General features: G+C 36.2%; 1 protein-coding gene across 1 annotated transcript in view; it reads left to right on the forward strand.

Moving 5' to 3' along the window:
- Positions 1-18878, forward strand: part of Galk (N-acetylgalactosamine kinase) — a 146036-nt gene that overhangs the window by 16563 nt on the left and 110595 nt on the right. Inside the window, exon 2 of the mRNA XM_090406143.1 lies at positions 1012-1541. Coding sequence (XP_090262269.1) covers positions 1039-1541 — 503 coding nt within the window. The 5' untranslated portion in view covers positions 1012-1038. The remainder of the gene's footprint in view (positions 1-1011; positions 1542-18878) is intronic.

Here is an 18878-nt window from a genome sequence, read left to right on the forward strand (position 1 = left end):
AATAATGTAAGCTTAATTTCATAGTACTGTCATAGCATCCTGTACACTCCTTAAGGGTACATGTCTAGAATATGATGTGTAACATTTCTTAAAAAGAGTCAGAGTAACTTTTAAGGATGAACTGTAGTCACAGCATATACTTATATTATCGAGGATGGTGTGTGTGTTGGGGTGGGGGGGCTAATGTAGTTTGTAAACAAGAAACAAACTTTAAAGATTGGCTGGATATAAGTCAGTGTTTTTTAATAAGTAAATTTTAAAATACTAATATTGCTAGAATATTATTTTAAATTGTTATATATATTGCATAAAATTTATTCATACATTTTTTACAAATGTGTATCTTTTCAATGAAGTATGGGAGAGGGGTTAGTGTTGTATGAAGGTGAATAAAACTTCATAGTGCTCCAGCACTTTTATTTTACTATATCATTGCCAATTACAAAATCTGAATGAAACATTGATTCAGCCAGAGATTCATACAGTAAAGTTGTTTACATGGAGAAACAAGTCCAATTTTCATGGTAAATTCAAGAAGCTAGAGGTAGCTCTGCAAAAGAAAAAAATCATGCATAAGTTAGCAGGTATCGTTAGAGAATACAGAGAAATGTGTAAGAAAGCTGTGTGTAAACATAGTCAAAAACACAAGTTGTGTAAAACTTTGGTAAACATATAGAAAATATCATAAATGTGGCAAAATTCTCTGAAAGCTATTAAAAAAGCTTAAGAAGGATTCATTAACTAAAGCTAAATACACTCACAAATATAAAATGTTCAAATATAATATGTGAAAGCAGGATGATTTTGTTTTTAGTTTAACAGAAATATCATTTTTAATACAGTTATGATTAAAATAACTATCTAGCTGTTAGCTGTTTTTTTTGTGTGTGCCTGAATTTTTTATGTAAAAACCAAAAAATAATAAATAAATAAAGTAAGATGTTCATTGCAATTAAATATCCCTGTTTTTCAAAGATTATTATTTAAACTTTTTTTTCCCCTCTATTTTAGTTCTGATCATTTAGGAAATATTTTAATATGGCAGAAGAAGTGTCTCTTCTCTATTTATCTGAATCACCAGAAAAAAGAAAAGAATATTCATCTCTAGAAAGACACTTCATCCAAAAATTTGGATATTGTCCATCATTTTATATCTGTGTACCTGGAAGAGTAAATTTAATTGGAGAGCACATTGATTATTGTGGCTATTCTGTATTTCCTATGGCGATTGAGCAAACTATATCAATGGTAGTATCAGTAAATGAGTCTAATAAACTGAACCTAACTAATTTAGATCATGACCAGTATGAAGACTTTTCAACTGCTACAGATGTTCTGAAGATTGACAAGTCTAATCCAAAATGGTACCATTATGTTCTTTGCGGTTTTCGTGGAATAATAGAGCAAAATAAACTAGGTGGTACCTTATCACCAAAAGGTCTCGATATAGCAGTAAAGGGAACAGTCCCATCATCTGCTGGACTTTCTAGTTCTAGTGCATTAGTTTGTGCTGCTGCTTTGTCAGCTGTATGTGCATATGGGTAAGTATTAGGCATCCATTATAATTATTGAAAGATAATTTGTATTAAGTCTTATTCTGGAAAATTCTCCTTTTAATAATTACGATTGGCCGAGAATTCTCAATGTTTTTACTTTACAAGAATCATGTTGTTATGAAATATTGATGCTTCAGTATATGTGTAACTTATTTGTAGGGACTGCAGTTTCTCTCTCTCTCTCTCTCTCTCTCTCATGGAAAGGAAAATTAATTGAAAAGCACAAGGTCAACTTAGATCTGTTATCGTTTATCATCTACTAGGTATGATTAAAATCGGACATCATGGAATCAAGATTCATTGTTGGAGGTCCACATTCTCATGCACAAAGATCATCAAATCATGTTGTGTCTTAAACTCATTCACAGTTTATGCACTCACTACACTTTCATTCAATGCATTCCACTTGCCAACCACTCTCCATGCAAAGAATGTGCTCTTCAGTCTCTTGCTCACATCCTCCTCATACATATGTCTTAATCATATCATCTCTCTTCTGTTCACAAAGCCCTTCAAGTTACATTTTCACAATCTCTCCTCATATCCCACATTCTATAATACATGTCTACAGAATGTCTACAGAATGTAGACATGTCTACAGAATGTCCACATTCTGTAGACACCAACTTGTTAAGTTGGTGTCTACAGAAATATCCATAAACCTTTTCTGGATATTATTATTATTATTATTATTACGGGCAGCTCCAAGGAGTCCTTAGACTCATCGAGGGAGGTCCAACATTATGTCAAGAACAACTATTCAACATTCACACAGTATCAATCATACTTCACCTTGAACTCATTTACAGTCATGGCACCCACAACAGAATCTGGCAGCTTATTCCACTCATTTACCACTCTCCAAGTAAAAAACCTAGCTCTAACACCCTTGTTAACCACACTCTTACCAAGCTTCCATGGATGGTCCCTAGTCCTCCCACTACCAGTCATATTCTCAAAAATATCTTCTGAATTAATCTTATAGAAACCCTTCAATAATTTGAATGTCTCAATCATATCATCCCTTTTCCGCCTATCAACCAATTTCTGCAGCCCACAAATCTTCAACCTGTTCTCATAAGGTTCATTTCATAGTCCTGCTATTATCTTGGTCACTTGTCTCTGGATTCTCTCCGCCTCCTCCCCATCGAGAAGAAACCCTGCCACCCATATCTGGGCACAGTAGTCTAGATGGGATCTTATCAAGGCTTGATACAGAGGAACAATAACCTGTTTGTCTCTGCTCGTTAAAGTGTTTTTTAAGCAACCAAGTGATTTGATGAGCTGATTTTGCCACTTTTGCGATGTGTCCCCTAAACTTCAACTCCCTATCCACCAACACTCTCAAATCCCTGGCCTCATCAATCTCCTGGAGTACAGTTCCACCAATGTGATATACTGCTGCTAATCTTTTCACCCCAAAATGCAAAACCATACATTTTTCCACATTAAATTGACATCCATTTCCTTAGCCCAGTCCTCCAAACTATCCAAATCAATCTGCAAATTTTTGACATCCTGAGCATTCACTATTGCTCTACCGAACTTTGCATCATCTGCAAACAGATGCACAGTTCCTCTCAGATCCTTTCCTATATCGTTAATGAACAAATTAAACAGTAGTGGTCCAAGAACAGAACCCTGCAGCACACCACTAGTCACAGGCCGTCTTTTGGACTCTACTCCTGAATAAACCACTCTCTGATATCTCTCCATCAACCACCCTCCTATCCATCTCACCAACCCTATATCCATTCTCATATGCTGCAGTTTACTGATTAGAATTCCATGTGGTATCCTATGAAAGGCTTTAGCAAGCCCCAGTAGAATCACTGTAAACTCATTACCCTTATCCAGTTCAGCCGTCACTGTGTTATAAAATGTGAGCAAGTTACTGAGGCATGATCTACCCTTCACAAAACCATGCTGTCCCCCATACAGTATCCCATTTTCATCTATCCAATCTTGTATTTTCCTCTTGACTATTTTCTCCAAAACCTTGACAACAATTCCTGATATGCTGATTGGTCGATAACTTTCAACAGCAGTCTTGGTACCCTCCTTTATGCAGTGGAACTATTTTCCCCTCTTTCCACCCCCTTGTGACTAACCCAGACCCGAGACTCGAATTAAACAAAATGGTCAAAGGCACTGACAATTCTTTAGCCTTCTCGTACGACACGAGCTGGTATACCATCCAATCCTAGTGATGAATTGACATTGAGGTTTTGTAATTGACTATTCACCTCCACTTCATTCACCACAATTCCAATATAAGCTGTTGGTTCTTCCATTTCTGCAATGTCACCACCTGGATGATATACTCTTGCAAAGTGCTCACTCAGTAATTCCACAATATTGACTGATTCGGTTACTTCCCTACCATCGGCATTCTTTAAAATCAATCTGCCATATACATTTTTTCTTTTACTTACAACATATCGAAAAAACTGTTTGGGATTCTCTTTAGCCTGCATGGCTAATGTTCTTTCATAATCCGCTTTTGCTTTTCTTACCACACTTGTTACCATCCTGGCCTGAGCTTTATACTGTTCCTGCACCTGATGGTCACCTTTCTCCTTAAATTCCCTCCACAATTGTTTCTTTTGTTCCAGCTCAAGCTTAATGGTGTTGTTCATCCATTTAATCCCTACTTGATTTATTATTCGCACTGTAGGTATACAGTCAGCCATTGCCTCCTGCAAACACATCTTAACCTCCTCCCAATCACTATCAACATCCAGCCCTTGCAGTTTTACATGCCATGGCACTGAACCAACCAAACTCCTAAGCTTGTCATACTTACCACCCTGATAATTCCACATGTACCCTGTCTTAATTGTAAATTCTACATCTTTAGCCATCTCCCAAGTCATGACCTTATGGTCACTCTCACCAATTGGTGGCATTGTGGTCATATTCGTTACAGTCAAATCCTCAGATGCAATTACTAGGTCAAGCACTCTCTGACCCCTAGTATTTTCCATTACATGCTGTCACAGATAGTTATCCCTTAATAACCACATAAAACCCAATTCCTTCCTCCCGTGTGTCCTCTCCTCCCTCCAATCAATGTTGCCATAGTTGAAATCTCCCATAATAATTACCCTCCTTCCACTCATTTCTTCTATTTGCTTATGCATACTATCTCCATCTATTCCATCACCTGGTCTATAGCAGCACCCAATTGTATATTTTGTTCTGCTAGCCTCAATCTCACACCAAATGGCCTCAAATGTGCTATTTTCTCTATCTTGCAATTCAACTTCTATTCTCCTTGGCTGCAGCTCATCAGCTATCATCAATAATACTCTTCACCCCCATTTTATTCTCCCTGTCACTCCTGAACACATTATACCCTTCACATTCAATCCCGCCAGCTACATCATCTTCAGTCAGCCATGTTTCACTAATGCTAATAACCTGTGGTCTGGAAGTGCCAACCAAGGCCAAAAATTCTTCCTTCTTGTTCCTAATACTCCTAGCATTAGTATACATGAATTGCAGATCCCCGTTAAAGGCCCATCCCTACCTTGATGCCTTATACTAACTATCCCATTCTGATTTGTTGTCCTTCGTACTCGCTCGGGCATATTATGCTCATTCATACACTCAACTGCCTCCCTAAGGTCTGCATATCTACTTCCCCCCCCTTAATAAATCTAGTTTCCCTGATTCTGCACATCCACTTCATTCAACAACACTTTTTCAAGTCTCTTTACACCGAATCCAATCAAATGCAAACCATCCATCTTATATAGATCCTTTCGCCCATCGAACTCACTCCACAAATCCACAAAGTCCACACCACTTATCCTGCATAAAGTCATTTGCAATTATGGCCCTCCTTGTAAACTCTTCACTGTCATACCGCGGCAAAAGACTAATCATCCTACCTCTCTCACTCTTCTCTTTTGCTGCCTCAAACAATTCCTTCAATGTCATCTATCATTTCCATTTTATCTCTTTTCAAATCATTCGTACCTGCCACCACTATCATTTCTTTCACCCTTTGCTTTTTCTCCCTAATAGACTCACTTACGTCCTTAATGGTCACACCAGGTTGGTACGATTTTGTCAAATTCTCTACTATCACACCTTGTACTAACGAATCTCCATACAGCACTCGCTCCTTCATTTTGTTTGTTATATTTCCTCTAGGATATCCTCATTCCCTTGAAAACCAGGGAATGAGGATATCCAACCACTCAGGTGACCAAATCTGAGCACAGTATATGCAGTCTCATCAGGGAACCATAACCTCTTTGCTTCTGCATGTCAGGGTTCTGATCATTGTCATAATCCATTGTGATGTTCTTATAGTTTTAGCAACATGACCCATAAACTTCAAGTCTCAGTCCACTATTACTCTCAGATATTTCATCTCTTCCATCTCCTTCAATATTTCTCATTAATTATATACTTTGCATCATTTTGTTTGTTATATTTCCTCTAGGATATCCTCATTCCCTTGAAAACCAGGGAATGAGGATATCCAACCACTCAGGTGACCAAATCTGAGCACAGTATATGCAGTCTCATCAGGGAACCATAACCTCTTTGCTTCTGCATGTCAGGGTTCTGATCATTGTCATAATCCATTGTGATGTTCTTATAGTTTTAGCAACATGACCCATAAACTTCAAGTCTCAGTCCACTATTACTCTCAGATATTTCATCTCTTCCATCTCCTTCAATATTTCTCATTAATTATATACTTTGCATCCCAACCTCACCAATCAAATTTCAAAACCTTACAGTTTGCAACATTAAACTGACAGTGCCATTCCAGTTGCCCTTTCACATTGTCTATTGAGATCCTACTGCAAGACCACATCTGCTCAATTCTTCATAGTTTTTCCCATCTTTGGATCATTGGCATACAGCTAGTATGCCAATATCTCTAGTTAAGCCTGTCCCAATATCATTAACAAGTTTAGGAATTGTGAGACGTGCCTGTGTAGCTCAATTGGAAGAACAGCGGAGCATTGCACCATTCGATCGGAAAAGTTCTGACTTTGATTCTCTTCATGAGGAGAGGATTCTCTATATTGGCTTTTTCAATTGAAAGTGAATTGGCCAATTTCATATGGAAGTAGCAGAATGTTTTTCTCACAGAGTTTCTCTGGGAAGAAAAAAACTGTTTTTTTTCCCTCCCAGAAATCTGGTTTTTAATCCCCCATACAAGCAGATAGGCCATGAGAACACACAATTTACAGACAAGAAATATTGGTGTTTGTGGTCGATTGAGGACAGTAGTAATATTGTCGTGCGTATTTGGAGAATTAAGTGGTAGTGGAGATGGTGAGATATGTGTGTTGCTGTTGAGAGTAGTGCCCTCCTGCAATGAATCTGACTCCCTGGAGGTGTCATGTAATATTAATAATAATTTCATACATGAGATAAGATGTATTTCGTTGCTCAGTGAAGACCACTGTCCCACTTATTGGAGGCCTTTCATGAAAAATTTCCATGTTTGGTCTCCAGAACAGTTTCTGGACCATGTAAAAAATAAATAAATAAAAAATACAAAAACTACTTATGACTACCTCAGGTAGTATGTAACAAAAGGCACGCAGGATCAGGGATCTTTGATTTGATCATCTCATCAGAGGATATTATAAGTGGGATGTTAGTTATCACCTATAGTGGCCAGCAGTATGAAGACTTCTGTAAGAAAAACAGATCTATGTGGAACTAAGGTGATGATGACAAAATTAGGAGATAGCTGATAGCTTTGTCATAGAATGAGGAATTGGATGAAAAGGTGATCATTGTTGCTTGGCCCTACTTAAGAACTATCTGGCAGAAGCAATTGTTGTGTCGTACTTTCTACTCCGATGTATATTCTAGCTGTTGACTGACTCCACATTCGAAGACAGAGAAAATTTATTTGTAACTGTGCCACTCTATATTCTAAGTCGCATAAGCAACATTGAGAAATCAATCATCAGTTAGCACCATATAGTTATCAACTTAATTCAGGCTGAAATTCTCTTTATTATATATAGGGCTCCTGCTAAGATTCGAACTATTTTAATGAGCGGTGCAATGAAAGAAATCAGGCAAACACAAGATTCAACTCAAATAAAAACATTAATGCTTTAACACATAAATTTACATTAAAACAAGGATTTCTAGTAAGGATAATACAATTAAGAATAAATAAGTTCTCATTAAGACATTAGTAATTTACTCAGCTGAGTATATCAATTATGATTAGAATTTATGCATACATATTCCACTCTTCTTATATCAAAGATTCCAAACGCTATTTCACTCTGAACAAAGTTGTCATTCAATGTACTTAAATATTGACTCAGTTGAACTATTTAGAACAATCACAAAGCACAAGTCATCAGACATTCATTTAGCACGTCAAAGTTTTATCAATTTAACACAACAGTTCTCAGAAAGTTCAGTCTCAATTTTACGTTGCTTTTTTATGTAACAGGCTTCACAATATCACACATTCAAATATGAACTATTAATCCAGAGATACTTCATATATTATGTTTATGGGGAAATGCTTCACTATATCACACATTCAACCCTGACTGTTAATTTCAATCAACAATCAGGGTTGAATCAAGCTTCGCTACTTCACACGAGGCATAGAAAAGATATCCTTACCGGTATAAACAGTATAGCTTCCTCATCATCGAGAATCCTAGAAACACTCCTTGGTTCTTGAATACTTTCACTTTGAGAGCACACAAATATTATAGAATCCTGGGTTTCAGTAACTGATTAGTTAACTCGGGAGAATTTATCTTCTTGCTCGTAATTGCCTAACTTTCAATATTTCTTACTTATTCTTGTTATCCTTTTGCACAATGCTATCCTTCTGCGAGGCGATAGAAATTTATAAAAGAATAAGAGCTCAAAGAAAGTTAAGTCAAAATACAGAGCGGTTTGCAGTCCTTCCTACTCCGTTCAACCTCAGGTTATTTCTCTCCCCTCTCTTTCCACTGTGTTCTTCCTTTTTTATTTACTGCTCATGACATCCTACTCTCCTTTCCTATCAATTTCAGTTGATACTGAAACAAAACCTCATTTTGTTTCGGTATCAACAAAACGAGGTTCTAATTCGTTTTGTTGATACCGAACTGGCTTCTTGCATAAGTACAGTAACTCACGTTAAGGCACACGCTGGCTAAAAATAACATAATTTCTCACAACAGTCAATCAAGTCTTATTTTGAAGAATTACTTGGATACATTACATTTTACTAACAACATAAAAAGATTGCATATTTTACAAATTTTATCTCTGTATCAGTAACATTAATCTCATAATAATAAGTGACATTTAATACATAGTTCTTACAACTGTACTTCATATAAAAATAATAAATGAACAAATAAATATGAATAAACATAACTTGAAAGAAATGATATGAATAGCTTACTATTAATAAGAGATTATTAGTCTGATGAGCAAATTTGGCTTAGGGAATGGCAGATTATGTTGGACTCTGAATGAAGTATTAATAATTTCCAATTCTCCTTATTCAGAATCCAACACAATGTCTGCATGTGTTCCAAAGATCAGGAGAAGTAAGGTGGATGGTTTCATATGGAAGTAGCAGGATGTTTTTCTCAGAGTTTCTCTGGGAAGAAAAAAACTTTTTTTTTTTCCTCCCAGAAATCTGGTTTTTAATCCCCCATGTGAAATGGACAAATGAAGAGGTGAAGCAAGCATTCTGGAAAATGTTTTATGGCGGTAACAGAATATGAGTGGTAGTAATCATTTGGATGAGGAGTACAAGTAGCAGGTTGACAAATGTGACTTGCTTTGTAAGGGTAGCAAAAGTACAGTATGAGCAGCAGTTATCTAATGATGATTGGAAAAACAAAATTCTAGGAAGTTCTTTTGATACATAGCCTTTAGAATAAAGAATGATTATGAAGGATGATATTGGTTAGTGAAAGTGGCAGAGTGATAACTACTGCAGAGGAAATAGGTTGTTTTTAATGAGCAGACTATAAAGGTAAATCATCTTCATGTATATATTATGCAGAACTTGAGTGCAGTGGGAAGGGAGGAAGAAGAGGCAATTGTGGTTGAGCAGGAGGGATGTGAGAAATTGGAAACAGTTAATCAAACAACAGTTTCTGGAATGGCAATTCACCAAAAAAAAATTAACCAGTACTTTTCAATGAATTACTTTAATAATTCATCGAAAGTAATTTTTGGTGAAATAGTGTTTTAAACTTTTCAGTAACAATACCTAACATTACCTAAGACAAACATTGTAAGTAGATGGTTGTCATCATCAAATTCCTGACATGTACCCTCAAGGGGTGTACAGGATATGATAGTACTACATGAAAAATTTACATCATTACTAACTTCCTATCTACAATTTTCCTCCAAATCAGTCTGTTACTTATCAAGACTCCAACATTATCAGATCTTATATTTCTATTATCTAAGGCACTTTGTACTGTATCAATCCACCTATATCTTGGTCTTCCTCTGGGTCTTTTTCCTGCCAACCTGGCAGAGAACACTTGTTTTGCTAATCTTCCCTCGCCCATTCTGTTTAAGTGACCATACCACCTGAGATTACCTCTGCTAACACATTCCTGGATGCTGGCAATGTCAAGTTCTTTCCTAATATCCTCGTTTTTAATATGATATTACCATTGATGCCATCTCTTCACGCCTCTAATCTTTCTCAGGACTCATATCTGCGGTCTCTAGTCTTTGGTCAAGTGTTTTACTTCTGACCCAGCTCTCAGATCCATAAGTTAAAACTGGTTTGAACACTGTCCTGTATACAGCTAATTTAGTGTTCCGACTAATTTCTCTCTTATTCCATATGAATTTATTCAGTTGATTGCCTACCATACCAGCTTTGTTGATTCTGTTGTCTATTTCCATATTTAATTTAACATCTTCAGCCACAGTAAGAACAGGTGTTGGATTGACTGACTGGCTTCAAGTTGGAAAAGGAGTTAGACAAGGATGTTTACTTTTTCCTCACTTGTTTAGTATATATGCAGAGGACATCATGTGTGAAACATTGGATGAGCTAAGGACAGGAATTAGGATAGGAGGTAGATTGATCAGTAATCTGAGGTACGCTGATGATACGGTACTCCTTTGTAATGACATGGAAGAACTAATTCTTAACAAAGTTAACAAGATCAGTAATAACAGAGGACTTCAACTCAATTCTAGCAAGACAAAGATCATGGTTCTCAAAGGAAAAACAAACAGAGAAGCTCTTGAAAAACAAGTGTATCTTAATGGAGAAAGAAGTTTGAGTACCTGGGATCCATTATTAATGTGAAGAATTGCTGTTCAGAAGATGTCAGAAAAAGTTTAGGAATGGCTAAAACAACAGTCAGAGACCTGTCTAAAATCTGGAAGGATGGATCTATCTCCATGGAAACAAAGTTGAGGATTTTGGATGCAGTTGTTTTTCCAACAGCGACTTATGGATGTAAGACTTGGAACCTAAAGAAGTCAGATAAGAAACGGATATCTGCTTTTGAGATGTGGTGTTACAGAAGGCTGTTGAGGATATCATATACTGAAAGGTGTACAAATGAATGGGTAATTAGAAGAAACACACATATAAACCACAGTGAAAATTATTTAATTGTAAATATTTCATCCTAAGTATCTTAGGACATCATCAGTACAGTATTTAAACAAAAATTAGGAATAACATACAGTTAGGGCGCATGATTACAATAGAATCTCATGAAAACATGCATAACGTGCTAAAGTAGTACAAAATAAAAAAAAAAAAAAAAAAAAAAAAAACGTTAATTATTTAACACAGTTTTGTATGATAATTTCCCATACTTTAGGAATAGTAAGAACGTTGTTGCAGTTTAGGTTTGGTCTGTAGTAGGGCTTCAGAACTTTCTTTGTATAAACATTCATGTTTAAATAAAGATCTATGTAAAAGTTTAGCCTTTTCCTAATGGATCCTATGGTTTGGATTTTCAATTCCGTGTTGAGAGAGACCAGATTTCTGCGGTTTAAGAAGACGAATGTGGTCTTGATGATATGAAGAAATACAATTTTGCCACTACTTACAAACCTATCAACCAAATTTACAACTTATTACCTTCTCCTAAGGACAAATTCTCATCCTTGATGTTACCTGGTGTTTATAAGATTCCATGCTCATGCAAATTATCTTACTTTGGACAGACAGGTAGGTCTGTTCAGAAATGCATCTCGGAACATCAAGACCACATTTGTCTTCTTAAACCGCAGAAATCTGGCCTCTCTCAACACGGAATTGAAAATCCAAACCATAGGATCCATTGGGAAAAGGCTAAACTTTTACATAGATCTTTATTTAAACATGAACGTTTATACAAAGAAAGTTCTGAAGCCCTACTACACAGACCAAACCTAAACTGCAACGACGTTCTTACTATTCCTGAAGTATGGGAAATTATCATAAAAAACTGTGTTAAATAATTAACGTTTTTTTTTTTGTACTACTTTAGCATGTTATGCACGTTTTCATGAGATTCTATTGTAATCATGCGCCCTAACTGTATGTTATTCCTAATTTTTGTTTAAATACTATACTGATGATGTCCTAAGATACTTAGGATGAAATATTTACAATTAAATAATTTTCACTGTGGTTTATACGTGTGTTTCTTCTAATTATGAACGCACCACAGGTTTCGTTATTTAAAAAAAAATAAAAAAATAAATGGGTGTTAGAAAAGATTAGTAGAACTTTAAGGCTCCTTAAGGATATTGACAGAAGAAAGTTAAAATATTTTGGACACATAGAAAAGATGGAGGAGGACTTCTCAGAACAGTAATAGAAGGTAAAGTTCCGGTAAAGTGACTGATCTTCAGAGAGTTGAGGCTGCCAGAAAAGCAAACAACAGGACTACATAGCAAGGCCTGGTGTGGAACATCACTGAGCATCGGAATGACCATACGGCATCTGTAAATGCCCAGTGAATATAGAGAGAACATGTAGTGAGAATGTCTTTTCACAGAGATATATTGTTGTTGGGAAATGTATCAAAAACTTCAAAACTTGAACAGCAATTTCTGAGTATTTCTCATATGTTAATCCAAAATGTTTCACGGAGCCTTTGAATTTCAGTTGTGGAGCCGTAGGGCTCTGCAGAGCCTGCCTTGGGAAACCCTGAAAATAACCAAAGAAGTCGCGCAATAAATATAAAATTAACTTATTTTGTTTCAGCCTATATGACATTCTTTATACACTTGCCACCTGATCTTTGTTATTTAACTGTGCATTTTACAAACTCACTCGCTTATAAATTTTGATTGCCATGAAATCATGCTCCTCTCATTTGTTCTCCTCTTTATGTAAATTTTATTATTTTAAAGTCAAGCATTGAAAGTAGTGCAGAAATAATTTCCTCGTTCTTTTCATTAAAAACAAAGGATTTGAATAAAATAAAGATTTAATTATGAAATATTTAATTGAACAAGAGCTCTGTTGATGAAAAATAAGTCTCAAATTATTTTGAGTAATAAATTTATTTCTACGATTGATCTGATATCATGTTTTTGAAGTAGATATAATTTACATTTTTTCACTCCGTGCTTCCAGAATAAAATTGATATTCATATAACTTGTTAAGAAATAAAATAAAGATATATTTATTAAAGATAAAAATAATAATAAAAACACTGGAAGATTGTAGACTTTGATCAGTTTGCTTATGGATTATTGAACTCAGATTTGGTCACATGATTTTCAAAAGGATGAATGTATATTGGAAGAGGTCTAAAGACAACTGATTTCTTCTATGGAATGTTGAGCATAAAGACCAATCAAGGGAATGTAATTTGCAGTGTCTGGCAGATATAGGGGTGGATGGGTATGATTAAACCTATAAATTGGCAAGGGATTATTACCAGATTAATTGATAAGATTTTTCTTAGAGTAGGGGAAGACTGTGTCTGCACAAATCATCTTTCGCAATTCTTCACAAGGAAAATTCATCTCAGAGAATATTCTTTGCAGGGAAATTCATGTGAAAAACTAATGCAAAACAACACATATTTTACAAAACAGTTTCTGTATTATTTATTTAATTAGATTTTATGTAGTTTTTTTTATAATACTTTTATGCTTTATAAAATGAAATTAATCTTTTGATCACTGATCGGCAAGTTCCCTAATCTTCCTACATAGATACTACAGACTCTGTGTAGATGGGATATTAATATTTTACGAAAGTGTGATAGGGTGACTAGGGAGTAAGAGCACCAAAATTAAGAATATTTATTTTTGTAACCTTTCACTATTTTTCTTTTCACTTAAGACACTCATCTAGATGCGTTTTTTTTTTCACTGAATTAATTCAGAAGATGAGGTGCAATTTTAATTATTATTATTATTATTATTCGTGACACCTCCAAAGAGTCCAAAGACTCATCGTGGAAGGACACCCACTATACAACTCGCCACCACTACTACCAGTCATCTTCATCAATGCCATCTACTGCCCACCACCGCAACTAGTATTTTTTGTCTGTAAATTGCCTGTGTTCTGAACAGTTGATTTGTCTGTATGCCGGATGAAAAACCAGAGTTTCCGGGAGAAAAAACCCTGCTACCTCCATATGAGATCGGCTAACTCACTTTCGATTGAAAAAGTCTGCATAAAGATTCCTCCAGTCACGTCGAGAATTGAACTTAGGCCTATTCCAATCGAAGGGCACAATGTACCGTCGTTCTTCCAGTTGCGCTACAGAGACGCTAATTATTGGACATCCATGTATTTTGGAACTAACTTCAAATTTCCTGCATAGTGAAGAGATTTTGAAAACACTCATCTTTTTTTACATACTAAGACTGTGCACCTCTGAGTAATCATATTGAAAAAAGTGATAGTGAAATTACATAAATCCTTTCATAGTGTAAATCAGCTGTGTCTAATCGCTTAGTCAACAAAGTTTCGAGAACAACTAATGTGTTGTTCTCGAAAAACTTAATTCAAGATAATTGTATTTGTCAAAAAGTTATTTTATAAATTAGTGGAAATCCAAATCATTGGAGGGGGGGTGGGGAATGGGGTCCATGTGTTCTGAATTAAGTTTAGTTTTTTTTTTATTCATAATCATAGTTCAAAGAATGATTCACAGACTGCATGAACATCTGCACTTTTATGATTTTGCTTTATGGAAAACAATACAAAAATCTTTAATCATATCATTTTATTGTATAATCTTTATAGCATATTGTTTTTTTTTTTTTCTTTGTGTTTCAACTTTCTTGGTTTCTCAGAATCGCTCATTACAAATTGAAATAAACAGTTATGAAGCAAATTGTTATGTATATTGTATAGTGTTTAATATACGTTCCAGTGGATTAGAAGGAAGGAAAGATTGTACCACTTCATAAGGGAGGTGGCAGAACTCAAGCATCAAATTATAGGCCAATTGGTGTGTCAAGTGTCATGGTTAAGGTGTTTGAGAGGCTGGTGAGAACCAGATCCAGAATTAGGTTGACAACAGTGGTATTATCTTTGATAGACAGCACAGATTTGTTAAAGAGAGATCATGTTTTAGCAATCTACTTTTAACAATAAGGTGACAGCTTCATTGGACAAGGAAGATGGATACACAGTAGTATACTTAGATTTTCCAAAGGCTTTTGATAGATTACCACATGATAAGTTGATAGTCAAATTAGAGAGGATGGGGTTGAATATGAGACGTGCATTAGATTGGAGATTGGCTATCTGGTAGGTATCAGCAAGTTGTGTATGGGGGAGCAGTATCCCCCATACACAACTTCCCATTGCTGTTTAACCTGTATGCCAATGATATTTGGGATGATTTGGATGGGAATATTCAGTTGTTTGCAGATGATATAAAGTTGGAATGAACTATGAGGAGTAGAGCAGATATTGTGGCCTTACAGTAGACTTGAATAGGCTGAGTGAATGGGTATGGGAGTGAGGATATCAGTTCAATGTTGTGAAATGTAAGGTTTTAAAATTTGAGAAACAAAGATGGGGTATAGAATTTACACTTGATGGTGATATATTATTGGAGGTGAAGGAAATAAGAGATCTTGGGATGATGGTGGATAAGGATCTAAAATTTAGAGGATACATTGCCCTAATTGTGAGGGCAATGTAACACTTGCAGAGGACACTGACTGATAGAAGTAAGGCAATTCTGGTTCCATTATATAGGGTCTTGATTAGATCATATAGGGACTACTGTGCAGAAATTTGGTTACCTGGTTTTCAAAAGGATCAAGAGATGTTGGAAAGGGTCCAAAAATGATTGGCTAAGATAGTTTCCAATCTCAGGAATGTTGATGAAGAAAGGTTGAGAAGATACAAATTGCAGAGTCTAGTGGATAGGAGGAAGAGTGGTGATATGATAGATATGTACAAGTTGGTAAAGGATTGTTATAGGATTAACATTGAGGTTTTTCATAAAATGATGGGTGATCAGAGAGAACAAGAGGTCATCCTCCATGGAAGCTGTATAAGGAGAGGGTGAGCAAGAGAGTGAGAAGCAGGTTGTGTGCATGGAGAGTTGTGAATGTGAATATGTTTGAGGCACAGTATGATGAGCTGTGTATATGACAAAAGGACCTCCTAGATGAGTGTTTGTGGAGGGGGAGTTGTTTTTTTAACACACAGAAAATATATTTCTCCTTTGAAGTGGCTAATAATATATTTTGGAAGGAATAAAATAAAAATAGGGAGAACCATCAGGACACTTATGTCTTCTAGGTGCAAACACTTTTATTTCACATCCACAGTTGCACAAAAGTTTGGAAATCTATAATACATTATTACTATTTGTGGAGTAATTAACCTTAGGGATAAGAATATACTTGTTTTTTCAAGCCTCTAATAAACTACATGGCCTTGCACTATGCTATTTACAGAACCATGTTCATCTACTGCCTAAATATTTTCATAAGCATTCATGTCAGTATGGGAATTCTAATCTGCAGCCACTTAGTAAAATAACGGTGAAGCTCTCCAGTTTGCTTAGTTCTCTCAATCAGAAAAATTATTGAAACCTGAAATACCAGTTTTCATCAGGTGAACACCAAGACCGTAATTTTGTTTTCCTTGGAATTAGAGCAGAAGCAACTGAGGCAAGTGCATCATGTGTCTGATATTTTCCAGCTGCTCTGTATGTTTTGCATAGTGAAACATGTGACTTTGTGGTGGAATATCCATCGTCTCAGTATGAGACTAACTTCAGTTGAAAAGCCCTAATGAAGGTTCTCATAATACTAGACAGGTTTCGAGCCCAGTTTTTCTAACCAAAGAAAAATGTTGCACTCTTTCCACGGCTGCGTTAGAGGTGTACATTATTCACCAGATATCATGTGTCTGTGAAGTACATTGTTTGTTGGCTGATATGTTTGTTTTGCATGGGGATGAGCCCAAATTTCTAAAAAGGAATGAAATTGGAATAATGCTTCTTTTCAAAAACATTTTTTTTAAAATCTCATGGTCACAGTTGCTTACACAGCAAAGTTTTTAGGAAGAGCTGTGAAGTCTAGTTTTCCACAACTAAGAAATATAAAAACAACTTGGAAGAGATTTGTTTTGTCTTTTTGTCCTAGAAGAATACACATTTTAAGCTTTTACATTACTTGAAAGGAAAAACAAGAAATATTATTATTTGAGACCTACAGGGAGTAAAGAACTCATCGAGGGAGGTTATACATCACCCAAACCAGCTTTCATACCATCCTTTAAACTCATTCACACTAGATGTACTCACTGTCTTTAAAGGCAAACTATTCCACTCACTGCTCTGTGAGAGGAAAAACCTAGCTCTTATCCCTTTCTTAACTCTGATCAAACTTCTAGTAGTAAGACTTATACGTTGGTTAGACATAACTGGTAATTAGTTTACGGAATTAACAATGCATATAAAGTATATTAATTAAAGGTAACTTTAATGAATAACTTCTATATTTCGGCAATGTCACATTGCCATCTTCGGGAACATAAAGATATGGTATGTGCACTCAGGAACTAACACAAAGCAAATGAGGAAGAAAGCAAGAAACTAATATTGTTCCTAAAGTCCTAATGGTGCCCTCTTGCGGGCTAATTTGGTAGTCTTGGCAGTTGGGCTGAAGTTCTCATAATGAAAGTCTCCCAAATTTGGGGCAGTTTCATGCACCCAAATTTGTTGAGGTTAGGAACGTTTTTTAGAGCTGCTGAAGATTCTTTGAATAATCTTTCGTATTTAAACTTGCTGCGATGGATTATTTTTGTTTTCTTCTAACGAATTTTATGGTGGGTATCTAAGGCATGGTCTGCCAGCCCAGAGCGGCTGTACTGGTGAAACCGGATGTAGTCTTGGTGTTCTGAAATCCTGATATTTGTTGTTCTGCCTGTTTGGCCAAAATAGGACAATTTGCAGCTGCAAGGGACCTGGTATACACCAGGTAGGTCTAGAGGAAGTGGTTGGTCTTTGGTAGAGCGGATAAGGGATGCCAACTTTTTATATGGTCTGTAACAGGAAGTAAGGTCATATTTTTTGAGGATATTGGTTATTTTTTCAGAGGTGCCCTGGATGTAGGGGATGGTGATAGACGGTGTAATCTTTATTGTGGAGGGGGGGGGGGGGATTGTGGTTTACAGGTTTTAGTATTTTTTGGATTTTTTTGGGGTTATAGCCATTGGCTAAGAAAGTGTTGAGGATGTGGTTTAGTTCAATAGTCAGGGCCTTGTGATCTGAGCAGATTAATTTTGCCCTGTTATATAGTGTTTTTATCACCCCATATTGTTGTGAGGGGGGGGGGGGATTGCTGGTGAATGTATCTGCCAGTGTGGGTGGGCTTTCTGTAAACAGAGAAAACCAAAGATCCATCAAGCTGGCGGGTGATTAAAGTGTCTAGGAAGGGGAGGGTGTTGTTTTCCTCTTTTTCTAAGGTGAACTGGACTCTGGGATGTTGGTTGTTAAAGTGTGTTAGGAAGGAGTGGAGTGTGTCTGAGCCATGTGGCCAAATAGCAAACACATCATCCACATAACGAAGCCAAATAGTGGGTTTTTGTGGGGCGGAGTTTAAGGCTTTCTCTTCAAATGTCTCCATAAAGAAATTGGCCAAGTGTGGGGAAAGTGGTGAACCCATGGCTGTCCCCTCTATCTGTTTGTAGAACTTTCCTTGCCAAACGAAATAGCCTGAGTTCATTGTGAACTGAAATAGGGCTGAGATATCGGGAGGAAACTTGGCTTGGATGAGCTCAAGGGTTTCTTTGAGTGGGACATTAGTGAATAGGGAGGAGACGTCAAAACTGACCATTATGTCAGTGTGTTGGAGTGTGAGGTTTTCTATACTGGCTTTAAAGT

Source organism: Typopeltis vanoorti, chromosome 16 (genome assembly GCF_054136105.1).
Source record: "Typopeltis vanoorti isolate ZY-2024b chromosome 16, IOZ_Tvanoo_1.0, whole genome shotgun sequence".
NCBI lineage: Eukaryota > Metazoa > Arthropoda > Arachnida > Uropygi > Thelyphonidae > Typopeltis > Typopeltis vanoorti.